This window comes from Prinia subflava, chromosome 1 (assembly GCF_021018805.1).
Source record: "Prinia subflava isolate CZ2003 ecotype Zambia chromosome 1, Cam_Psub_1.2, whole genome shotgun sequence".
Taxonomy (NCBI): domain Eukaryota; kingdom Metazoa; phylum Chordata; class Aves; order Passeriformes; family Cisticolidae; genus Prinia; species Prinia subflava.
This window is the reverse complement of record NC_086247.1, coordinates 34,863,567-34,890,653: the sequence shown is the minus strand read 5'-3', so window position 1 is coordinate 34,890,653 and position 27,087 is coordinate 34,863,567. Positions and strand designations below refer to the sequence as shown.

The 27,087-nt window shown below is 42.0% G+C and overlaps 1 protein-coding gene across 1 annotated transcript; it reads right to left on the bottom strand.

The window, feature by feature from the left end:
• Positions 1–10,072: 10,072 nt before the first annotated feature.
• VCPIP1 (valosin containing protein interacting protein 1) lies at positions 10,073–26,203 on the bottom strand. The gene is made up of 3 exons (XM_063393095.1): positions 23,255–26,203; positions 18,240–18,326; positions 10,073–15,308 (listed from the first exon to the last, which is right to left on the bottom strand). The coding sequence occupies exons 1-3, from the start codon at positions 25,935–25,937 to the stop codon at positions 14,437–14,439; spliced, it is 3,642 nt and encodes a 1,213-aa protein (XP_063249165.1). The 5' UTR covers positions 25,938–26,203; the 3' UTR covers positions 10,073–14,436.
• Between the last annotated feature and the right edge of the window lie 884 nt (positions 26,204–27,087).

The following is a 27,087-nucleotide window of genomic DNA, read 5'->3' as shown; positions in this document are numbered from 1 at the left end:
GAGCTGTGCGCTGTCCCGGCTTCATGGCATAAAGCCTTTCTTCCGGGTGGCACTAGTGATGTGGTTCGTAACTGGAGTTGGAATTACCTGTCCGAGAGCAGCTGGAACACAGAAGCGCGCTCGGGACGGAGACGTGGAACTGCGAGCAGCCCAAACGCCCAGCGGCGTGGCCCGGACCCTGGGCCCTGCTGCCGGCGGGTCGGTCAGCTCAGGGAGGGCGGCGCTGTCGGCGTCTCACGCTCCCGCGCCGGGGTGAGCTGTCCCGGCGTACGAGGGCAGCGCTTCCCGCTTCCCTCCCGTGCCGAAATAGCCATGCCCTATCGCTGCTCGCGTGCTTGAGGAGCGGGAAGCGCGGCTCTCATCCATCAGCCAGCCAGCGCTCTCACGGGGCTCCTGCCCCAGCCACGGCACGGGTCTGTCGGCAGGAGGCCACCCCCAAACAGAATCAGATCGGAAAAGACCTCTCAGATCGAGTCCAGCGTAAGACAACACGACTGTCAACTGCGTCATGGCTTTGAGTGCCAAATCCAGTCCTTCCTTGAATACCTCTACGGGCGGTGACTACACCACCTCACTGGGCAGCGCATTCCGATGTTTAGTCAGCCTTTCCATGAAGAAATTCCTAATGTCTAACCTAAACTTCCCCTGGCACAGCTTAACACTATGTGCTCTCGTCCTGTCACTAGTTTTCTGGGAGAAGCTGAACTCCACCTGGGTACAACTTCCTTTCTGGTAGAAACATGGCATCGCATCCTCTTGCGGCTGTGCTGATGGACACTTGGACTCCACAGAGCTCCTAGGAGAACAAGGTGGGAGCAGCTGCTTTAAAGACAAGTGCTGGCAGCTGCAAAGTCAAAAAAACCCAGAAGGGTGGGGACAGCATTTAAAGGTGCTCAATCACGGTGTTCACTTGACACTGGAATGCTCACATCCATCACAGAGCCAAACCATCACCTTTTATTAATTGCAATGTGATTTTTACTTTAGTGGTCAAAACAAATCACCAAAATAGCAGATGGTTTCTTATCCATCATCTTCTTTCCAAATACTATTTTTTTTATGGTTTACTTAAAGAAATTTGCTAACCACCACCACAGAGGCAGTGACCTCCTGGAGCTATCACCATCATGAAGTAAGAGCTACATTCTACCAGAACTTCTGCGGAATTTCCTACGTATTTCCCTACGTGAGTCTTTAGCTGGAACTATAGAATTATTTGGGTTGGAAGGGACCTTAAAGATCATCTAGTTTCATGCAGTGGGCAAGGAGACCTTCCACCGGACCAGGTTGCTTAAAGCCCCATTCAACCTGGCCTGGAACACTTTCAGGGACAGTGCATCCACAACTGTTCCAGGCAACCTTCCAGTGCCCTACCACCCTTAGTAAAGGGTGATCATTTTTTCCTAATATCTAATCTAAACCTACTGTCTTTTAGTTTGAATCCATTGCCCTTTATCCTGTCACTACATGAGATGCTCCTGTTATGCTTTAAATTGTATTTAAAGAGAGGTGCTCCACTCTCTTCATCATCCTTGCAGCCCTCCACTGGACCTGCTGCACCAGACCTGCTGTCTCTCTTGTCCTGTCTTGTCTGTGTCCAGAACTGCACACAGCACTCCAGCTGTGGCCTCACCAGCAGAGGGGCGGGATCATCTCCCTGGACCTGCTGGCAATGCCCTTTCTAATGCACCCAGGGTACCACTGGCCTTCTTGGGCACGGGGGCACACCACTGGCTCAGGAGCAGTCTGGTGTCCACCAGGATGGAATACACAGAAGTTATGTGAATAAAGGAAGCCATGTTTGGAGTCTGTAGGGAGTTTACATCCCCACAGCCCCGGGGCTGTTCCCGGTGCATCCCCACAGCCCCGGGGCTGCTCCCGGTGCATCCCCACAGCACTGTCAGTGTTCCCGGTGCATCCCCACAGCCCCGGGGCTGCTCCCGGTGCATCCCCACAGCCCCGGGGCTGCTCCCGGTGCATCCCCACAGCCCCGGGGCTGCTCCCGGTGCGTCCCCACAGCCCCGGGGCTGCTCCCGGTGCGTCCCCACAGCCCCGGGGCTGCTCCCGGTGCGTCCCCACAGCACTGTCAGTGTTCCCGGTGCGTCCCCACAGCCCTGGGGCTGCTCCCAGTGCCTGCGGGCGGGAACGCCGGGCTCGCATCGCCCCCTGTGCGGGCATGCGGGGACTGCAGGCGGCGGCACAGCCCCCAAGGCACGGGAGAGCAAAAAGCCAGCAAAACCGCAAAACCCCACCAAAACCCCACCAAAAAATCCAACTTCACCCGCACCACAAACCCACTGTTACAAGGGTGAACTCGTATCGTTGCGCGTTTCACGAAGAAAATTAATTCCTTGAGGGTTTTATTTGTAGTCTTTGCTAATAGGTTTTCAGCACCAACCTACATTCCCTGAGATGCACTTTTAGTATCCAGAGATGACAACGCAGCAGGTTTCCTCACATCAAAGCTCTGACGGGAGTCTTTGAACTACAAAAGCTGTAATGAAAAAGTAATAAAAACCACCCTGAGACAGGATTTGTGTCATCAGCCTCGTACAGCATGAAATGGCATCTTTTAGCACTCATTTATATTTAATTCAAAGTGAAAGAAGCCTGAAATAAAAATATTATTGTCTAAATAGGTACCTTCTTGTATATTCCCGTAGTAACATGTGTGTTCCTAATTTGCAGGAAATAGATCCTGAAAGCATTAGCTGAAGCAAATTGCTAAAATAATAAGTACTGATGGTCCTGTTGTTAAAAAGAATAACAGCCTAAAGATGTAGTTTGTTATGACATCCAGTAAACATTCTCCTTGGAGTACACCAGTAAGCACATACACACCTCACTTTTTAATTTATTTTCTTTTTATCCTGTTACTGTCCTATGTGACAAGGTCTAATGTTTGGAGATTCTTTTTCTCCTACATGATTTTAAAAAAGTATGGTGATACATTTCCCCCCTCTCTCTTCTCAGCTTCTAATAACTTCACAAAACCAAGCCAGAGGTCTACTAGTCTCTTAAGAGACATTATAAGAAAGAAGGCATAAACAGACACTGTCTGTAGCAGGATAAGGACTGTCCTCTCCCATCCCATCCCACAAGCCACGAGGCTCAGTTTGATAGGCTTCTAATAGGACACTAATCAGCCAGCAATATCTGAGTCCCATAGTGCAAGAACTCCTTTCCTTTGTTTGCCCTTCCCAACACTCCCTTGTGACAAAGGAGAGCCCAGTTCCAGCCTAGACCCAAAGAACATGACCAGGTGCAAACACATTGCTGCAGGTTCAGTGTGTCAGGAGGAGGCAAATCCTAACTCATAGACCTTGAGTCACAGTGGACATACTTCCAGTGGCATTTTTTGCCACTTTCCCAATACCTTAGAACTGGGTCTCCTGACAAATCAAAACCAACAACACTTGAATCACCTGTTGGTATTTGGATCTTGCTTGGGTTTCATAGTGTTGCCCAGGTACTAACAGCAGTGGGCAACACATTTCCAAAGACAGGCACACTTGCTCTTACCCAGATGATTCAAAGGGCAAAGTGCCCTGGAAGAGAAAGTGATGATCCTATCATTTGTTCCATTATTTATTCCTTCTTGTTTAGTTTCCTGCTGATCTGCAGGGGGAAAACTTCTATTAGGCATTCATTGTGACCTTAACTAACAGCAGATTGTTCTTGCTGGGAAACAGGTGCCTTCCCCTGCAACACTGATGCTTCAAAGAATCATACCAAGCTGCAGTGGTATGAAGGTACCACACTATAAGGCCAGATATTAAGTCCATATGTGTACTGTTTTTTACTGCTCCAGTTGGGTGAGAGTTCCATCTATTTCCTGACAAAGCCTTTAGTGAATAAAAAATACCAGTCATGATCGCACTGCCTGTTGTCACGAGGAAATGATAGAAAAATTCTGAAGTCACATGCAGAAGTTTGTAATTCTTTGCAGCTATCCACTGGAATCACATTGTGAATTCAGGCAGCAAATTTAACATTTCTTTGGACAATAAAGCAGTACTTGGATGTTCCTTGTTCAGAGGCACAGGGCATAACATCACTGATTTGATAAGAATAATCAATCTGCCCTAAATGTTCTCACTGTAGGTTGTTTGGAAACCTTACAAGAGAGGAACCCAGAGTATTTGTGAAGATGATTCTCAGCACAAATAATCAACAAGGCAGGTAACTGACTTCTTAGTCTGAGAAAACAATCTAGAAAAGTTCCTGCAAAATAAACTCAAGAATCATTTTTTTGAATTGTGGAAAACAAGAGGTTTATTTCCTCAGCAAGCAGTTTCCCAGCTAATTGCTGCCAGTCTCACAGAACTAAGATCTATAAAGTAAAAGAAACACTTGATGATTGTAAAAGAAAGAAAAAGCTCAGTGTAGGTGACCTTACAGGTCTTTTACCAAGTACTTTCCTTTTAGTAGTCTTCAGTGCTTTATCACCAGTTGTTCCAATAACTGCAGTCTGCAGAGCTCAGCACTGGCTCAGACACCATATATGTCAATCAAACCATGTGTATCCATCAAGTCAGCCCAGTTGCTTGACGTGGTCTCGATTCAGTGTCACAGCACCACTCATTCAGCACCTATGGTGGGCTTGTTTGCATCAGCCTGGTGGGGTTGAGCTTCCTCCTCATGTCTGGAGAAATTCCCAATGAAGAGCACAAGGATACCCACCGGATACTATTTGAAATTAAAATAATTTCTTGTATGACAGCAACTCTTTTGAATTAAAATAGTTTTTCATATGACAGCACCTTATTATCTGCATCTGTTCTGTGTCTCAGATTCTGAAGATTCCAGCTTGTCATCTGTACTCCAGTCATGTCACAGTCAGTTCAGGGAAGCTACAGTTCAGAACAATTTCAACTTTCTAAGTGCCTTCAGAGTCATACGTAGTCTTGTTTTATTCTTTTCTTTTTTCCATCTGCTTGGTATCAAGGATTCTGAAGGACAGTATTCTATTCACGGCTGATCTGATTTTGTTGGAATTCTCTCTGAACACTTCCCATAACATTTTCCTAAAATGTTAAATCTTAAAGGATCAGCCCCTTCACCCAGGAGAGTTAGCAAGTTCTGGGCACTTTGATTCAACCTATTTATACAGCCTTTTGCAGAGGGGAAGAAATACTGTTACCTTTGCCTAATTCAATCAGCTCATGTTCAGACATAGAGGAATTGCATGTACTTTGTGATTTCATGAATTTTACTTTACTGTATTGATGATATTCATGCTAGAGTAGGGAGGGTGGAAGCAAAAATGCTTAAAGGCTACCATATCACAAAAATACCAAAATAATCTAATGTATCTGCATGGGCTCAGAATTTATGTTGGTGCATTAACCTCCCTGACAGTCACAAAACATCTTGCACGTTTCCAAAGCAGCCTATATCAGCCTATCAAGGAGGCTGTCCAACTATTGAAAGAATTCTAAGGTGGCCTTGAAATCAGCCTTGGACTGAAAAACACAACCACAGTTTCCAGGCTCAGAAGACCAATAAAGCAGCTCCAGGGATATAGCCCTGCCAGAGACCAACACCAGGATCCTCCTGCACAGAGTGCAAAGAAATGGTGTCATTGCACAGCTCAGATGGATGCTGTCACTTTGAAACCAAGCTCTAAGCCTCACCTCATCTGCTGTGCAAAGTATGATGGCAGCTGGACTGATTGACAGTATTCCTTAGAAGAGACAAATTGCATTTGGCAACTACATCCCCCATGGTTTTAACGGCATGGGCATTCATTTAAATGAGGCACTATACAGACAAGTATTACTGTATAGGGGCTGAAAGTAGAAGAGCCTTGAATCAATGAAAGAGGGAAAAACATCCCCAAGTTTACACCCAGACATTACCTATCATCTTGCTATCAACTCTCACAATAATTAGTAATGATACCACTGCAAGATTAGATTATAATATTAATCTCAGTTAACAACTTCTCTAATTTCTCAAATGTGACTTGTTTATTTTGGAAATTATGGAGAAAATTTAACTAGTTCTGGTCAAGTATGAAAATATTTTTTAAAAAGTATTTCACGAACATATTTACAACTTTGGAGACCAAAGGGGACATTTGCAAGTCACCTGTTAATCAGGTACCAGCATTACCCCACGGTTTTAGGATTACACCCTAGCAAATCATCACTAGAAATGCAAGAGTCAACTTAATTCTTAGATTTTTATCAATTCCAGGAGTAAATAATTAAAGAAAAGGACTAAAGCTTTCAGAGCCAGACTGAGCCAACCTGACAGGCAGGCAGCAGCAACAGTGTCCTGGCCACTGCCTGAGCTAGATTCAGGCAAGCCTACATTCAGCCTAAATTCAGTAGTATCCTGGTGATAGATGGAAAGCACTGGCTTGACTTTCTACCCCAAAATCAAAACTGCTTTATAAAAAGAACAGTTTTTTATCCCCAGCTTTCCAAACTAGCAACAAGACTCCCAACACTAATTACAAAAGTAGGGACCACACAGACAAATCTGCCAGTATCACACCCATCCCCGCAGAATTTCAGCAGGAGAGAAGAGAGATCAGAGGGTGCTTACAGATGCAAAAGACTGCATACCTCCATCCTGGCTCCACTTCTCCAGGCAGAACAGGTACATGAAAGGTCCTCAGTTACTGCAAATGTATTTTCCAAGTTTGTGAAAAGATGTGAGTTAATGAGAGTTTACAATATAGAACCTCAGGGATAGGGCTGGAAAGAAAACAAAATGTTAAATATAAAAAAAAAAAATATTTTCACAGTGGCAATAGATAACTGGTAATTTTTGGGCTGCTGGCTTAATATGAGACCTGAGAATTCAAAGTTTCCAGACCAAGGACAGAAAGGGCTAGCTCAGCTGACCTCAAATGCAGGGAAGAAAACAAACCAAAAAAATATCTTGGTGAATGTGGCAAGGTAAAGAAGTAGTTACAGTTAGGAAAAACAGAGGGAAGAAAGAAATAAATAGTGGCATTTAGTTTTTTCCATTGTACCATGCCTTGACTTTTCTTATTTTGAAAGCAAAAAGAAGCAGGTACTCTTGACCTTTATTTTCTGCATTCCTCTTTGCTGCCTGCAAAAATAATTGTTATTTCCAGCATCTGTCTTAGGAAGCCAGGAAGGGCCTTATTCTAAGGGAGACACAGTGGAGAAAGAAGTAGTGTTCTTGTATGTGCAGTGTTCAGATATAGGCATTGGTATGTACTGAGCAATGCTTGGGCAGATTTGAGCAGACAAATAGTTAGGCATAAGAGTTATTTAATTTCCCATGTATTTAAATTAGGCCATTGCCTTTTCTGTGTGTTTTGGCTTTTTTCTCACTACCACAAAACCTACACCATCATGGGGCAATGTGTGGTAAGGTCTCACCCCTTCTCTCACAAAGGGTTGAAATATCTATTTGGTAGCTTCTGCTCCTGGGAGAAAAGAAAGGTGGATCTTGGGGAAATCCCCAGATTTGGAGTGAGCCACTGCAGCTTCTGAAGTTCCACCATGGAGATGGAACAACATAAAACATTGTTGCCCTACCGAGCTACGAGGTGAATTTTTAGAAACCATGATAAATCCTTATGCATCTTCTTTCCTTCTGAATATGCAGGTAAGTACTCTATCTCCCAAGAATCTCCCTTTGCTCCTTTCTGTGCCATATACGGTTTCTGTGTTTGTAATAAGGTTTTCTTACACATCAATCTAATTTGTGTGAAATTCAGTCATTTGTTGCCTCTTACTGTCTCTAAGAGGCGCAGTATAAACAGAGGACAATAAACTTGTAAAAACACTCGTGGTAAAAAGGACATAGAATAAAAGTTCAAGAGACGGATGAAAAGCAAACAGGAAAGGCAGCCCGGCACCAGAGGAGACCTCTTGAGGATTTGCCTAGGTGGCACAAATGCATGTGGGAAAGGAGAATTTAAGATCAGGAGGTAGCCATTTACACAACAATGTGTCAATCTAAAAGATCCTTTTAAAGAAAATCTTATACACTGACTCGACAAAGTAGCCTATAAAATCGAGCTTTCTTATTCTGAAAGAATTTGCTTGAAGCAGGCCTTATGGGTTTGTAAGAAGTGACTGTGCATTTCATGCAGCCAGACTCCACAGACTGTTGGCTAATAAGAACCACAGCACCATTTAAACCTTCTTATAATTTCTGGTAACTTCCTTCCATCTGCCATCTTTCTTTTAATTTTTCACTTATTGAATACAAGTTTCCAAACAGCACAGACCCAGTCCAGACCTACAGGATCACTTTAGAAGTAAAATTAGATTTACCAGCAAGAGAAGCCACTAGAAGTATTATTTCCAGCAGAAAGCAAAATTAGGTAGTATTTTAAAAATTGAGGTGGAAAAAGTCCAAATACAAGTCTGTCCAGCTATCTCATAATCAATGTTTTTCAGTAACAGAAAAAAGAATAATATTCTTTTCTGAAACCTTTTAAAGTGCCTGCAAGTTACTGCAACAGAGGTCATGCTTACACTGAAGCCTAATTCCTCTTTGTCAACAGATGTCCAGAATAACTCAGTATACATCAATTTAATTAATTCAAATCCAAATAATCCATTTCAAACCAGCTGCAGCAACGGGGTTTTTGCAATTTCAGCTTGGCCATAAAGTCTACTGTGAATCCAAACATCTACTTTTCTTTATCCATTTCTGAGTAATAAGTACTCAAAACTACAGAAACCAGTAGAAGCCAACATATATCAAAGCCTCTACATCAAGCAAAGCAACATGAGTTCAATTAACTTCTGCACTCAGTATAAGGTGTTTGACTGACTTTGTAATACCAAAAGCACCTTCCAGAACTCACTACATATATGCTGATGAATATCCGAGGTTCACTCTCACCCTGGCCATAGGGATAAGATTGTATTTTGAGGAGTTTTATAGTGACAGGAAGCTGGAGTTTTACAGTGATGTTACAACAGATTTGCTGTGGACACACATAAGAAAAAAACCAGACAAACTAACCAAAAAGCAAATAACAACCCAAACCCAACAACTCTAATCCAAAATAAAAATTTAGACGGATATTAAGACTGTACAATTAATTGCAGAAGTAAAATGAAAACACTTTGAAAGCAGGCTTACCTTTGTTGCTTCATACATTCAGTACTGGTTTTGGCTCAGATTATAAGCACTGTATTAATAAAAGATGAGCAAATTTCTAGCTTAGCATTAAGCATTTAAGCTTTTGAAATACAAATCTTCTGAAGGATAATTTTCAATTCTTCATGATATGACATACAATCAAAATTAACTGTGTATTTACACCCATCATTTTAAAGAATGCTATAATGCTAGCACACTTAGAATTAAAGCCTTTCAGTAAATACAGGAAGAAGTAACAAGAGTTTTGCAGATGGGTTTTATGGTTTGTTTCTAGGCTCACAAGTTTTGATTAAAGCCAATTTGTGAAACAAAGTACTGCATGTAGCTGGTGGGAAAAGCATAGAGATAATTTAAATAGTTGTCAATATGTTCATCTTTGAGTATTGCCAAATTTTCAAAAGCCTAGTTCTTCCAAATTGTACTATTCATACTTGAATATTACATGCATGCATTAAAATTTTGCTTTGAAATACATTTTGACCAACATTTCAAATCACAGATTGCAAGGTATCTTAAATGCTGACTTGCTCAGCATTCTTCTACATCTTCTTCGTGATAACTTAGAAAAAAAGATTAAGGTCTTGAATTTTGGTCTCAAATATATGAAACATATATGGTTTAGAAATCTCTTAAATTCAAAGGTCCTATGTGTTCAATGAAATATTTAGAATACACATGAGGTCGAAAACCCCAATTTTTTCCTTAAAGAGCTTTTCTCAAAAGAACTTCTTTTTTAAAAAGAGCCATTAGTAAAGGAAAACAGATAACATCAGATTTTACTTCTCTAAGAATTGTATCAGTTTTTCAACTTCTGTGCTAGTATTCATGTACACAAGTATAATGCAATTCATATTCAAAATGCAGAAATTAATCAACTGACTCATTTTGTAGGCAAATCAGCATAAATTAAACAAGCTCATGTGTGAAAGGCTAGATAAAAATTACACCTTATAAAACCACAGCAGATGTTTTAACTTATAGTTTTAATATAGCAATCAAAGAAAATTCCAAATACTGTACAGTGAAGTGCAGTATAGTACACTATATACTGTTATAATACACTATTGTTACATTACAGATAAAAAAAATCAAATATAATTAGTACAGCAATCACAAATAAAACGAACCAAACCTTGCTGAATAACAGCCAGTACTGTGAAGATGGTATTGTTTCTATGCTAATTTATTTTAATTCAACATGTAAAGCACTTACTTTTTAAAAAGTTTTTTTCTAAATATATACACTATTTTAATTCTTATTTATACATTTTAAATAGCATTCCCTCCTAAAAGTGCACTCTTTCATTTCTTGGCAATAATCCTCATCAAACGTAAAATAACTCTGAAAATACCACTCTTGTTTCAACTTCTTATTGCTCAACCACAGGCATAAGGGCTCAGAGGGAATTCTGCATTCTAAAGATCTTAAGCAACTTCTGCATGAAGCTAAACTGATATCCACAAGCAAAACAAAGAAACCACTCTCTGTTGTGGCTTTTTTTAACAAAAGGATTAACTTCATATTCATGTTATTATTATTTTACAAAAGGATGTAGATTCTGATATTTAAAAATAGGAGCCAAACAAATGTAGAGGTAACAGTGGCATCTTCTTAAATCATTCATTTTCCATACAACTCAGGTCGAGCATCACTCTCCCAACTGTAAACATACCAAGAATTTTGTTACCTGGCATTTTCAGCGCATTGAAAAAGTAGCAAACAACTCCACTAACCCTGTGACAGTGACAACAGATTCTACTTTATGAAAGATTGTAAATCAAGTATTTTGGCCTTGCAGGGTTGTTAGCACACAGCCCTGTGGCACTGTGCCTCTGTGACACTGCTAGAGCACTCTAGCACTCTGTCAGAGGAATATCTAACTTGTATTTTGCAGCCAGCACAAGACTAGTAAACTATATGGGATTCACAAAGCCAACAATGCACACAGCTGCTTTGTGACTACAAAAGGGAAGACATCCCAAATACATTTCTTTGATTTCATTTGAAAAATCTGCCATTTATTTTCCCTTGCTGAAATGCAAACAATTCAGAGAGAAACAGCACTATCAAAAAGTCAACTTTACTAAGCAGCCAGCCATTTGTAGTTAAAGTGGTGCATTTCCCAGGAAAACTGATCTGTTCTTCCAAGGTTTCCCATATGCTCATCAGCAATCTACTTCATCCCCCTTTTTATTTTTGTACTAGGCCTGTATTTTTAGCAATCATCTTTTCTTTGGGTTATACATACTAAGCCATAGTAACATTTAGGATTTTCTAACAATGTATCATCTTTGCCATGACATGCAGTGTAGAAGATCGTTGGCCTTCAGACAAAAAAGTAATCGAGGTGGGTACTCAAAACCACAACCTCTTTCCACAGGCAATTTGGTAGCAAGAATTTGGGTTGGTTACCTTTACTTTTCAAGAAAAGGGCACCATTCTTGACATTTGAGAAGTCCTACTGACACATCTTTTTATCCACAATGAGCCAAAATCTTCCCTGCCCTTGTACCCCACCAGCATTTTCCTGACTCTAAGAGGGAATTCTAACAAGCACACTGGTGCTCCTTAGACAGGCACACAGATTGGTCTGAACTTACATTAGCACCCACTGCCAGCAACCAAATGAAACATCTTTTCCAACTTACACTTTGGTGTTATCTCACTTCTTCTGCACAGTCACACATCTCACTGGCATGCAGATGAAGTTTAGCTTCACTTGAGAGTATCAAAAGCTATCTATCTTTCTCAAAACCACTGATATTAAATGCATGAAAAAGCTATGTAAGGTAAGAGCACTGCAAAGAAATATGCACAATCCTGCCTTCCAGAATTCACCAGTGCATCTTGTGATTGACACCATTTTACCAGTCCTGTGAGACCATCTTCTTTTAGGAACTGGAGGGTTCTGATCTACACGACTTGAGTGGGCCCAAGATGACACTAATGGTGAGTCAAACAGAGCTATTATCTGTTTCTATGTCTATTTAGATAAGAAGAAAAATGTCAAATTACTGCTGAAATGGGAAGTGTGTCAAAACTAAACCAAGCCTTCCTCTTTACACAGTAAAAGGCACACTAAATTCTGCAGTCTTACCAGAAAGGCATGAAAGAAGTAAGCATTTCTCTTTGAAATAAGAATAATGTGCAATAAATATTTCAATTTATTTCAAACTTGAAATTCTTTCATATACACTGCTCGCTAATTATTTTTCCAGCCAAGGAAGACTTTCTTTCCCTAAAGAAAAGGTTAAAACTGTCAAAGCATTGGTTACCTGGTATAAAATTCAAGAGATCCAGGAGATTCCCCCCCTCAGCCTCTCCCGACTGAAATTCTTTCCCAGGAACAAGTCACTGCTATACTTTTCCAACACTGTGACAAAGCACAAGCCTCTACTCAACATTTTCTATATAGATGTAGCCTTCAGCGAGCTAGACTGATTCATGGGAGAATAAATGTTTTCAGAAGTCCTGGCAGGCCTCCAGGTGCTGCATGTGCATCCTGTTTCTCATTGAATAAGCCCTGCCAGTTAATCAGTGCATCAGCAAGGTCAGTTCTGGCAAGTCAATTACTTCATACATTCCAAGTTTCCAAATTGCTAATTTCCCAGATAGCAATTTGAGATCTTAACATTTTTCATTTATTTGTGAGAATGTGATATTTTTATTTTATTCTAAGTAGTGTACAAAATCATAAAATATTTGTACCATCTACATAAAAAGTTAACCAACAGAGGCATTTTAATTTACTTCGACAAAAGAGAAGGGCTATTCTTTAAGTGACTTGCTTCATTTCAGTTCTACATACAAAAATAAATCCTTCCTCGTGGGACATTTTATCATACTAACACTTAGAACTGTTTAAGTGATTAGAAATGTAAAAAATGAGGAGACTTTTCTGAATACAAACATATACAACACAAACCACATTTGTGAACTGGTAAAAACCTACATGTGCACAAACACAGGCTTCAGTATTTCAATGCTCTTAATTCCTTTGAAGCTGTATTAACATCTTTTCATCCATTCAACGTTACTTTACCATGAGAAGAAGCAACAATAGTGCATTTAAATGACTATGAAGATAGGAAGCAAAGTGCAGTATCAGAAACACATTCCATCCTTGGGGACCTAGCACAATGGCTGCTTCTTAAAATCTAGCACTACAGGTCTGATGCACACAGTACTGAAGTGGGTACCAGTTCTATGATCACTGGTGCAGGGAAATCTGCATCACAAACTGAAGTGAGGCTGAGAGAGGTGGGTAGTCCTTAGAGACCCTGAAACAGCACGTATTCCTTGTTCCCACAGAGTAAACAGTGAGCTTCCAAAAGCTCAATTATCACCAAACACTTTAGGATAATGTGTGTTAGAGAGTCATTTCCTTCCAATGAATTGTTAATTTGCTCTTAAGAGGCCAGCTGTTACTTCATTTTTGCCATTTCTAACCAACGCTAGCAATCTAAATCTTCTAAAAGAAATGGATTTGGCATTGAACATTTGCTCTTACTTGCAATTGCCGTAATTGTCTCAAAAGTTGCACAACCACCTGACCAGTTTTGTATTTAGGAGGAAATAAAGATGTGCTACCAACAGAGCACCAAAATGGTTGTGTTGGCTCAGACAGCCATGCATAACCACATCACATTCAGTGTATCTTCATCATATGCTATGTGGCCTTTTTTCTAAATTGCTTTCTAAGTAATAGTAGGAAAACTTAAGACTTCGGTTTACTAAAGTTACACTTATTCCAAGACTTCTGAGAGGAGGATATGAATGAAAAAGTTATTAAATTGGACAAGTGGCAGCAAAATGTAATTAAGAGTACAGTATATGCTGCATTATCAAATTGAGCAGAAGTTTAGTTCCAGTTACTTTTTGAAATTTATATCTAATTTATGATAATAATGCATTTTTGTTGGACTTAAGTACCTGGGACAGCATTAACTTTGCCATGTTTCTAGTTTTGCCTGTTCTAGCCCTTCTGGTAACCTTAAGCTAGCATGGTAAGAACCCTTGCATGGGCTTAAATTTTAAGACTTTTAAGAAATTAAAAATTCCAAAGAATTTTCAAGAACCCACATGTACAGCAGATATTCATCTCAGTGCATTTCCTAATAACTAATTTACAGGTAACAGAGCCAGCCTGGGCAGCAGTATGGTAATATTGAAAGCTATTGCCAATCACATGCTTATCATGCACTGAATAAGATGATATAATCTTTGACATACATACAAGATTTAATAACTAATCACTTTGTGTGGCCCAGCCAATAAACATTACATTTGAACAGTAATTTCTTCTACCCTTATTAGATTTTACCCTATCAAGAGTGATCCATTGGCTCAGTTGCATTAGTGATTCCTGCATCTTGACTATCCATCTCCTCAAGCTCCTCAACAGAATTTCCCTTTTGTGCCTTAGACCTTGCAGGGAATGTTGTTCCCACAGAATTCACCACGTTACCATCAGCTGATTCAGTATTCAAGTGTTCAGTACCACCTGGTGCAGAGAATGACTCGGGTAAGGCAGCCTGAAAGCTCCCAGTTTTAGCAGTTGAACTCACTGCCTCTACTTTTCTTTGAGATACATCACCTGATGCTGACTGCTCTGTATTCTGATCCCGCAAATGTCTATCCATTGAAGCCTGAATAGAAGAGACCATTTCCTGCAACTTTTTTCTCTGTGCCTCAATCAAAGTGGGGTCAAGCTGCCTGCTGTCTCTCATTGTCACAACTCCCGGAGCAATTCGAATAAGCTCACTGTTACCAGAAGCAGCTGTGAATACAGAAGGCTCAATTTTAGCAGAAGGACTGAAGTCCGTTTCTGTGCTATGCTTTCTTAAAAGTGGTGTTTCCCTGGCTCTTTGATCGTGTTGTTGACTACTAGATGCAGTTCCTAGGGAATGACCCTTTCCTTGAAATGCAGTTATGTTATGCAGTTGTTCAGATTTCTTTTTTACTACTCCACCACTACCCAGCTTCAGCATTCCATGTGAAGGACTTGCTTCCCTGCTTCTTGAAGCAGCTTCTGCTCGCACTTGACTTAAGGCCTCTTTAACCAGCTCCTCAACATCAGGGCCGATCGGGAAGTGCCCAGCAGCATCCACACACAGCTCTAATCTGTCTTCTGCTGCATTGTACACGAAGTTTTTACCAGGCAGATGTGGAAAAGTGCAGTGCTTGCCATCAGCCAAACCTATAAAGATAGGAAAAGTTATTCAAAGTGCTAATGTATTTTAAGGCATGCTCTGAACACACAGTAATTACTGTATTTAAATTTAGTGAATCCAGTATGTAAAATCAAACACTGAAAGTTGCTACTGTGGGAGAAAAAACGCAGGCTTTTATGCCATATGAAAACAACCACAGTATGCTGCAAAGATGCTGCTGCCTTCTATGATGACTCTGATGAAGAGACACTACTGTACTGTTACAAGATAAAACAAGCACACCGCTATGACTCGCAATTCTATCCTCGCAGTGATGTAAAACAAGCCAAACCCCGTCACTACCACCACCCCACAGCCCCAAAACACCAAACCATCAAAAACCAAAATCAAAAAACTGACAAGGAGAACATTTCAAAACACTGTCTGGAGAAATACTATTCAGGACTTCCATACTAGTTAGAACTGTAGTAAGATTTCTGGTTGCCTAACTGCTGCTAAGCCTGAGGAATGCCACATTTGCTATTTTGTCTTTTCTGAGAGGAAGTGTTACTAGATTAACAGAAGTGTTTCAAGCTTACTGTATTTAGTAGTCCTGGAGATTGTAACTATTAACCTTTACAAAACAAACATAAGGCATAATATTTTTGAGCTGCTGTTTGTTTAATTGTCCCACTTACAATTTGACCAATCTGTTAAAACTGAGAGTTCACCAGATAATTTTAAATTCTGAAGTTTCTGTGTGCCAAGAAATGGACAAGACTTATTTTTTACAGCTTATCATCATAAACCACAAAATAACTCTTTCAACTCTGTCCCATGCAGGCTGTGGTAAAAGCAGTAAGGAAACACTTCAGTGATGGGGGCTTTCTGTGACTTAAAAGCTATCTGCAGATGAAAACTTGGCTGCAAAATTCTCTTCACTTTAGTTCCATCAGCTATGCATGGAGAGCTACAATGAAAACAACACAGTTTAAAAGGTGCCAGAACAGGTAAATTGTCGGGATTTTTCCACTCATTCTTAAAATTCTTGAAGAAAACCACCAGAAATTATTCAGAAGGGAAGAAATGCAACAAACAAATTCTACTTCTATGTTACCAAATACAGTTAACAAATACAGCTTTCAAAATGAGTACTCTGGGCAACAGTGGAAAAGGTCATTCAATAATTTGATAAGTTATTAAACTGTTTTCATACTAATGAACCTACTGATCAATCTCACTATCCTCCACAGCTTCTGATTCACACATGCACAGTTGCAGAGGACCTACAAATAAGATTTTACTCTGAGAGCTTCAGACATGTAGATCCTTTCTTTGCATATCCATGGGAACCAATAACCAAAGAGCCAAAATGCAGAACAAAATTTAACCTCAAACACCTATCTGTCTAACTTAGCCTAAAGAACGTGTTTTAAGTACATAGTTTAGCAGCTCAACTTTCATTTGCAGAAGAGGGAACTGCAACAATTCCTATGACTGACCAAAACTGCCTCTGAAACTGCCATACTGAAATCTCAAAGTAAGATCTTAAAGACCTGTTAAATCAAGTTTCAATTAATTAACAGTACCTACACTTCACAGACAGCTTTGTTTCAAAGGTCCAGTATGATAGGTGCATTATTACATTACCTAAAAGATTACAAATAGGTAAGTAGTTTCTAAAGTGGAAAGATAAGTCAGATTGTTGCACTGGAATTGTAAAAGTGTGCTAATGCTGAAATAGGAATTGTACCTACCAAGACAGTTTCTGTATTTGAAATTATTGTACTTCTTTGTATGCAGGCATTTTACACTATTATCTCCTACAGTCTTATTTCTCACACAGTAAGCTGGGAAAAATGGCTTTAAAGTCAGACATTTCCAGTGAGTTGGGTTAAAATTCCTTGGATTCATTCCAGGCTTTCAAATCTGGCTAGCCATTAATTGGTCAAAAACACCCTTTCCATCAGGCACTGTTTAAGCTGATTCACGTTCCACAAATACACCACTCGTTACTGTACATAGTAAAAGAAGGAAAACTAAAAGGAAACAGATCCAATATAAGACATTTGCATACTGACTCTATTATCTAGGCTAATAATTCAGTGAGAGGTAGTGGGCATTGACTATATCACACATTTTAACTTATTTCCAAAAATAAGTAAGATAAAGTTAAGGTTGATAAAACTGCCTAACAAAAAATCAAACAGCAAGAAAGCAGCAAATGAACCATTACAATAGCTGAAGCCACAAGAGCTAAACTGTGAATGGAAAGATTTCATCAAGAAAATAAACTTTGAGAGAAAATAACTCCTTAGTACTTTCTTCTCTAAAGAAACAGTTGCTATTCTTTGTAGGCATTATCTGCAAAGCCACCTAAAAATCAAATATACTCTACTTGCTTGGTTATTCTGCACAGAGCCCAAGATGCAACATTCAGCAATTCAAGAAGGTGATGGATAGTTTTGCTTTTGAACAATAATCTTAGGAATGTGAAAAACAAATTTAGCCAACCATTTAAATTTAAAACATACAGTACGCCATATGAAATATCTACTAAGAAGCAGACAAGAAAGGTAAACTCCTTATCCAGTAAGCATTTTAAAGTAACAGGAATAGCTTCTATGATTTTGTTGTTTGACCTTTACAGGAAAAAAAAACTAAGAAAACAAAAAATCAGTTGACTTTTTCTGGTCATGTTGTCATTTAAAAAAAAAAGAGTTGTTTGTACAATTCAGGAAGTGGAAATTTCACAAAATAAGAAGTTTAAGTTCAATGAAATAGGTTTAGGCAGACTCCCTAGTCTTAGTCTGTCTGAGGGAACATTAGGATTTCTCAAATATAAGAATGAAAATTTACCACAATAACAGAATAAAAAAAATACATGTTTATGCTTACAAGTGACTCAATGCCAATCTACAATTTTTAGAATTTGGAAATGGAGAAAGGAAGGAATAAAAACAAAACCAAAAAAATACCTGTTGTTTTCTTCATTATGCTGTAGAACACTCCACCCTGCTGAAACAACTGAGGAAGCCCCTTTGCGTACGACCAAACATCTTCTCCTGTAAAAATCAAACACAAACATTAAAATTAAACAGTTGTTTTTTCTTATTACAGACAATGGCTGGAAATGTAATTCCTTAAATCAAAAATTGAGTCCTCGCTCTCTTCCGTGTAATCAAGAATTTGAATTTTTATTGCAAATGCACAGACCAGGAGCCTGGGTTATTAGGACTTTCCGAAAAACATACCACTGTCTGCAGTCCAATATCCTACATGTTCTAGTACAAAGGTTCCCAAATTTCATTTGATCTAAGGTGCAGCTCCTGGTTCTTTGCCAAGCCCTAAACGTGAGTCTCCATTCCCTTCCTACCTCTGCTTTCAACACTGAACTAGGAAATCACTAACATGCTTCCAAAATTCAACCACATATCCTTACTCATTAAAATTGAATTCTATATTCCTATACCTTCTCAAAAATCAGAGCTCAATTTCACAGCTGCCACACAGCAGACTCAATGCTGCAGCTGAGACACAAACGTCCAGGCAGCTGCACAGAAGCTGTGTCTGTACCTTGCTCTTCTGGAGAGTTAGAAACAAAATACCAGCCACGAGGCCCCAACAGTCCTGTATGACCAGTGTTTCTCAACAATGCCAAAAATGGCATTGAAATGTGACAACTTTAAATGCCATGGAGAGAAAAAAAACCAACCAACCTAGACTACATAAGGAAAGGAATATAAAGAACAGAAAAATTGGGTTACAGTGATGGAATATCAGTGACCTACCAGCACCTGATCCATCAGTTCAGATCTGATTTTGCCTACATCCTTTTCCTTATTTTGCTAACCACTTACCGGCTTCAGAGAAGTGATGTGTGCTGTAGCTGTCTAAGCAGTACAAACAAATAGTTCTCACAAATTGTATTCTCCTGATGCAGAAACAACTACAGTGCATGCACATTTTCAGAAAAAAATTGGTTTTCCACTTTACATCAAATATTCAGGGAACATATCAAAATATTTTAGACAGAAATTGCTCCCTTCTGTAGGGATTGAAATCTCAATAACCGCATCTCTCAAATTTCTATTAAAATTAAAAAATGGAAATCTTCAACTATAGTTAGCTGGTTGTACTACTTGGATAGAGATAGCCAGAATAAAATATAACCCACCAATGTGTCTTTGCTCGCTGTTACAAGGAAAATAGAATAAAAAAGCACAGGAAGCACAGGACTCTGTATGCTCTCCTGCTCATCTGTTCCCCCACAATTGTCGCTCACCTCTTCACTTCAGGCATTACTCAAGTTCCCATTCTCTTTACAAAGTTACAGTGCACATTCACCACATTCTGTCTTTGAATGTTCTAAGGACAGGAGACCTATATAATCTGATTAATGTTGAAAGCATTCCTTCAAACCATATATGCTCAGGCTCATTGCATCCATTCGCACATCAACCTCACAAATCTAGCCCTTGCTTCCAAGATGAACAGCCAAGTAATAAACCAACTGCTCTTCTTTCTTCTTTTCCATGATCACTGAAGGAAGTCTTCTGTCACTGCTGCCTGTGTCCCTACTCTCACTGACAATTTGAAATGCACTCCCCTATCCACAGTGTCTCCAGAGCATTGCTGCTGTGCCTCTTCCAGCTCTTCCTGATGGTTTAAACACTGCCCACTGCAACCAAAATAACCCCTGCACTGAGCAGTAACAGAATACAGCTGTCAGCCCACTGAGGCCTGAAGAGGCCACAGCCAGCAGGACTCCACACTAAGGACTCCTCTACTGCTTCATCGAGCAATCCACTACTATTGGAAGGACTCCTTTTCATTCCACAGACACCCACTGGACTTCAGTAAGAAGCCCAGTTTTAGACTTACTGACATTTTCCAAGGAAAGATTCCCTATTTGCTGTGGGCATGATTTTTCAAGCCTTGCACAAGGGAAGCATCACTGTTTAGATAGCCTTTTATTCAATACTAACAAGTGCTACATGCAGGAAAGCATGGAGAGCAGGGCTCACAACACAAAAGCATCAGCCACTGAAAGAAATACAAACTAATGACACTGTTTTGATAGACATCTGCCACTGCAAGCCCAAAAAAGCCCACAGTTACAACTACACTTTCCCAGATCAGAGGAACTGGTGTGTGTGACTCAACTCAACTACATCTGAGGTTTGCACATTTTTGTTGTTAGTTGAGTTTTACCATTTGTTTTGGATTTGCTTGCCATGGTAGCAAGATGTTTATAGGTCACAAGTTAATTTGGATGATCATTTAGTTAGATTAAAAACTCCCTCAGGACACAACATTTATCAAAGAGATTACACTGTTCCTACTCCAGTACACACTTCCTCAGACCAGACCCCAACCCCAGAACATTCAGGTACGGGAACAAATCCAGGCTGTCCTGCCACAAACAGGCCTTGCTCACTGGTATCAGCCTGCAGCTGCTGCAAGCCCATGACTGTCACTTCAGGCAGCAGAGAGAACACACAAAGTGCAACACCAGTAAAAAACTCAATTGATAAATCTACATTACAGGGAAGTACAGCTGGCTTCAAAGGAAGCTGTTTAATTCCAAGAAAATCCTAGTATCAAATAATACATTAAATTTAAACCTGGCTATTTTGATTCCTTGTGTATGGATGAATTCATCAATGAAAAACAAACCACTCAAAATAAATTCATATCTGGCTTGCACATATTCAGAGTGCCTCTCCATGGATGTAATTAAATCTGGTTTAAAATATAATGTTTTAAATATGTTAATGCAAAATTCCAATTCCTTTAGTAATTTCCCTATAGAGTTCTGTATTTTGAGCTAAACAAAAAAGAAGAGAAAGCTTTACAAAAAAATCATGCATAATATGTTAATTGGTTCAGAAATTACAGTATTTAATTTCCCAGGGCTTTTTTTTTAATTATATACAGAAAAATTAAAGAACATGATCTAAAATTCTAATAAGTAGCTGAGACCAGAAAATAAAAATTCTAGTAGCAGAAATAAGAAAAATATTTCAGTCAACAGGAGACTCTGTATGAAAGAAAATGTTTTAAGCACACAGAATGAATAATTACAGATGTTTGAAGACACGCTTCCACTATGGGCACTGGGGAAAAGTGTGTCTAGCCCAATGAGTTATCTCAACAGCATCTCTCCTCCACGTTCCAATCTCACTGCGTTACAGAAATGTGTTGAGCAGAGTTACAAAGGTGGTGACTGGCAGTGACAGACTGAACTACTGTCACACCTTTGAAGCAGCTTTTAGCAGTACAGAAATGTTGTTGGAAAAACTACGGCTTCTTGTCCCAAAAAGGCTGAATATGCCACCTTGAGGAATTGCCACCCTCAAGAAAGTGCGAAGACTTAAGAAGTTTGTTAATCTGTTATAAAAAACACAATTGTGAACAGTCTGGTAACTAGATTTCTCCCACAAGTATTTTTAAAGGAAAATGAAGACCCAATGAGAAAAGTGATGACATAATAATAGTAGCATCTTATTCAGTAGTCACATAAGCTTTTATAACTGGCTGGTTTATCGCTGCTGCTTTTGCTTCTATTAGTAATGCACGATGGATGCAGCCAGAGAAGGGTGAGATAAATTCTATTCTAACCAGTGCTCTTAAAGCAGAATCTAACAGTAGTGATGGCAAAGACAAAAAGTCATTCTTGCATTCTTGCAAGATCAGCTCACAGTTTATGGATAAGCACCTGCAAAATAATGACACACCTTAATGCTGAAGTAACCCAGATATTTTTAAAGCATGCCAAAGTCAGTAGCTATTCTTTCAGCAGTATTTCCTGCAGACAGGAAAGCACTCTTTTAAGCTTCATCCTAAAATTAAGACAACTTTTAAACCTGACTTTTTCCTGCACTTTGGAACAGGGGTGTAAATGTCAGTGTGATGAGGTGAGTAGTGATGCAGCACACTATCTTGTAAAAGACACAGGAGTAAACAATCACACTTGGAAAAGAATCAAAGTTCTGCTTGTTGAACTTCTGACATACCACTCCGTGATTACGTAATTGTTTCGTTTCTGAAACATCACATGCTTTAGCCACACCAAATCCCTCCAGCAAAAGAGAAGGCTCCCACAAAAAAAACCCTGTAAACATGACTATTCAACTGGTTCGTAGAGCTGAATGTATGATAATTACAGTTCTAGTTCCTGCCAGGAAGCAGCAAGAACTGTGAAACCTGATGAACAAAATACACAAACGGAGGTCCAAGTCTCCTGAGTTCAAAGAGGAAAATAAAAAACATAGGAACCTGAGAAAAGTCCTTTTGTCTTGAATTATTCACGGTCAGATTTACATGACTGATAATTTATAAGCATAGCTTTGTAACCCTATGTATAACTTTTGGAATCCAGATCCATGTTTATATTCTTTCAGTTTTTCCTCTGTTTATATTTTGAAATAATACTATTCTCAGCTCTTTAAAAAGATCAGATCTTAACTTAAAATTAACAGATTTAGACATTCTTCTTTTGCTTAAGCCAAGACAACTTGTGAAGTGAAATGTCAGGATTTCATCCTACTACAAAGGTAAAATTTTGTTCCTCAAACTTCCAATGAACAGACACTCAGTATCCCATTCTCACCTCTGCTCTGAATTTATTTCCTGAAACCTGAGGGACATGTAGAAAAAAGTCTGTAGCTTTAACACATACACTTCAAATGTGTGCCTAACGAGAGGCAGGAAAAACACAGACAGGACAGCAATGCAATCGCCTCTAACAAGAAAACTGCTAGACAGCAATTTTTAAAAGAGGATCTTACAGCAATGATGTATAAATACATTATATATACATATCTAAAAGTCACTGACAGCATATTAACTGTTCTTCTAATAAAGGAATAAGGAAATTAATCTGATGAACCATGGCTTAAGAAAAAGGGAGATGTGTATGTAACTAGTTTGCAAGATGTTATCTTCTACTTAAGAACAATTTTGAAGAATAACACGAAGTCAGCCTTACCCATGAGCGTTGCCAGAAGACAGAGTGAATACATCTCCTTGTCGACTTGCTCCTGCAGATCCTTTGATGAGATCTTACTGGTCACAGCAACATCTTCGTGCTTCACAGCATGGGCTGAGTGTGCCGAGGCAGCCTGCCTGCCTTCCTCCTTGCCCTTCAGGATTTCTATGGCAATCCTGTCACCATGCTGCAAAGGAACAGGCTCGTTTTCCATGCCTTCTTTGGGAGGCAGAAGCTCTTTAGGAGGAAAGCCGTAGCGAATACACTGCAAATACGGGGGAATATTAAATTCTCTAGCTATGCCTTCCTGGAGTTCCAAGAAGGTGGTAGTGCACTTCAAGGTAAGCATTGACTGCCTGCCATCATTGGTGGTTATTCGAATTTTCTTTTCTTTTGCAGACGTTGGAGAATACGGGGTTTTGGTTGGTGTGGCAGGTGCGGACGAGGGCCCCTCACGAACAGCCGCAGGAGAAGCAGTCCTGGGTTGCCCTTTATGCTCTTGTTTCAATTTTTCACTTTTCCTTTTCTGCATTACGGAAGCCTGGTCCGTAATGTTCTGCTGAACAGTTCTTTCAGCTTTGCTCATATTCAACTCCTCCTTGTGCAAAGTTTTAGTCTTCTGTCCAGTCAAAATGATTTTGGTTGGAAGTTGTGACTCTAACTCTTGTCCTTGCTGTACATCATCAGCTCTTTGGGCGTGAGCACCATCGATATTTACAGGGGTGTAATCATCAGGGTTCTTTTTGGCAGTTTGGTGCAGTATCGTGTTGACAACTTTCTGCACAAGAATCTCGCTACCAAATTCACCAGGGAAGTGCTTGGTAACGAGTTTCATGGCGACATCGTACACGTTGCTGTTCAAAGAGGTGTCACTTTCATACTGGAACCAGTAGACAGTCTCTCTCACCACTCTTCCACCCCACTCTAGAGTTATAGGAAAAGCTTCAGGCAGATTGTCATATTCTTTACCTTCCCAGTAATGCTTGAATCCACAGCCACATTTGCCACCTGAAGACCTAGTATTAGTTCTGTCTCCATCAATATACAAAACAGACCCATCTTCTCTAACGCGACGCATTAAGTTACCGTGGCACCAGTTACAAACAGTCAAATTACTCAGGCCATAGTCTGGTACCAGCACATCCTTCACGGGGTTGTAAGAACACACCAAACTGTTCAGGGGGAAACTGTAATTTTTGTCAGGCCTTAGCTGGCCGTGAGTACTTTTGGCCAAGTTATACAGCTTTCCCCCAGGAGCCAGCCACTCTGGGGGAACGTGATGCTCTGAAAGAGCCCCACAGATGAGGCACCTGTGAAGGCGGTTGTCCATCACTGCTTTTTTGGCAGCTGCAGTGACCTCTTCGGGCTGGACCCCTATTACCCCAGTCCTTCTGTAGAAATATTGATGCACATCAGCTACAAGACTGGGGTGGATACCGTGTTTCCTCATGAAAACCTCCTCCATTGCAGCAACAAGCCTCATCAAGTACTTATCCTGCAAACTTCTGTCTCCTCCAATAATACAACCACCATCCTCCTCTAACATGATGTACTTTTTGATGAGGTCTTGAGGAACTCCCCAGGCTTTAGGAAGCAGCTTCCTAGGCAGCTTAGGTAAAGCAGCACCTTTTATTCCAACCAGAGGAATATAATGGTTACGTCCTGAGCTACTCCACGCAATACAGATCGGCTTGTTCAACATGCCATCTTTCCCCATGCATTTTTCCAGAGGTATCAGACCAGGGAGGAATGTTGCTGAATAATCTCCAGAGCTTCGCATTCCACTCAAAGAGTCTAACAGGATGATAGGCCGGTGAAGCACGTTGGCCAGGCCAAAGATATGAATATTCCTAAGGCCCATTGGCACACCTTCTGGAGGAACAAACAAAGGGTCACATTCATTGATAATATCCTCCCACTCTGCAGCATCAATAAAGTCATGGAAAAGGGCCTTGTAGTGGCTTAGATTTTCCTCAAAATGCTTCTTTAGATTCTCTCGGAGAGCATGCCAGAACAGTTCCCTGCCAACAAGTGCTCGTGAGACTGCATGGACAAGGCAGTGGCCATCTCCATCTACGTGGACAGGAATGAGGCACTCTTGACTGTTGTTGGCCTTCTTGATGTCCTCCAGGGTGTCGTGAAGGTAGATGAGGCTGCCGGAGCGGTCCTTCCCGTAACCCATGGTTTCGACGTGCTCTGGCTCGATGAGGAAGGCGCGGTCACCCAGGAGGGAGCAGTCAAAGATGTCTCCCTGGTTCATCTCAGTGAGGAGCTTGGCTTTGCCAGTCTGCTTGTCCATCCCATAGCGGGCCAGGATGGGGGCCAGGAGCTTGCAGTGGTAGTTGGAGAGGCCATTGACTTTGACGAGCTCAGTGTTCCTGCGGGGAGGGCCGGCGCCGCTGACGCCCAGCAGCGCATTCCGCAGCAGGTTGTGTAGCACCAGGTCGGGGTCCGTCACCTCCTCCACGGCCAGCAGCTGCCGCTGCTCGTGGCGCCGCCCGCAGTCCGTGCACTCGATGCTGCCGCTGCCCTGCGGCCCGTGCGCCGGGAAGAACAGCCGCGCCTGGCATTTGGGATCGGGGCAGGTGCCCGAGAAGATGCGCCGGTCTCGCTTCTTGGAGACGGACGGAGGCGGCGGCTGCTGCTGAGGGGACGGCGGCGGCGGCTGCTGGGGCTGGGACATCGCTCCGCTCTGCCCGAGCTTCACCCGCACCCCCTCCTCCGCCGCGCTCACAGGAGCATTCCCTGCGCGCCGGACAACGACCGCTGCCTCTCAGACGCCGCCGGTGCCGGTGCCGCCCGTGCGGTACCGAGCGCCGCCCGCCGCCCCCCGCCCGACGCGGAAGCCGCCGCCGCTCTCACCGCCCCTCGGCCGCCTCAGTGCCCGCAGCGCCGCGGCCTCGCGCACTTCCACGCCGGCGGCGCACGCGCGGCGCCGCAGGGGCGGACGGGAGCGATAGTTTTCTTCGCCTCCAAGGCCCGGCGGAGGGAAGGGATGTGGTGCAGAAGGAAGACTACAGAGACCATGATGCCATGCGGCGGAGAGAGGGAGGGCGGGGGTGTGGCTAGCTCCCGCGGGGTTGCTGGGAAGCGTAGTCCGCGGGCGGGTGGGCCGGGACGGACGCGCAGGGCAATCGGCGGCGCTTGTTGCGCTTCCTGCGGGAGCGCTGGGGGTGGCAGTAGGGTCGGAGGTGACACCCCACGTGTACGTTCCTGGTGTCTCGCTCGGGTGTTGGTCTGAGGTGACATCCCACGTGTAAAATCCCTCTCTGCGCCTCTCGGGTGCTGGTTTGAGGCGACACTCTACGTATATCCCTCCTCTGCCCCCCTCGGGGGCGGGTCCGATGTGACCACCCCGCATGTACGTCGCTGCTCTGCCCCCTGCACCGGGGCGAGGCTCCCTCCCGTGTCACCCGTGCCCCTGGACAGGCTCTGGGGGCAGGAGGTTGCTCAGCTCCAACAGGCTGCTGCCGGTAAGGGGCTGACAGGAAGGGTCAGGGCGGGGGCCGGCCCCTGCCTTCCCCTCAGCAGTGCCGCTGAAGGGGAATCTGAGGGCTCCCGAGGGCTCCCTGCGCACGGAGGTTTCCAAAAGCACGGCAAACAGCGTGTCCTGCCAGGCAGAGTCCCCTGCCAGGCAACACTGCCTGCAGGCGTGGGCACACGGGCTCTGACCCCAGCCTCTGCCCCGACAGCCGCCAGAGCCAGGCCCTGGCCGAGGCTGCCCTTTGAGCCCCTCGGGCCCCTGGAGCTCAGACAGCCTCGCCGCGGTTTCGCTTCCCGAGAGCCGCGCCGGGCTGCCTGGCCGGGGGGTGAGCTATCTGCGCGGGGGTGTT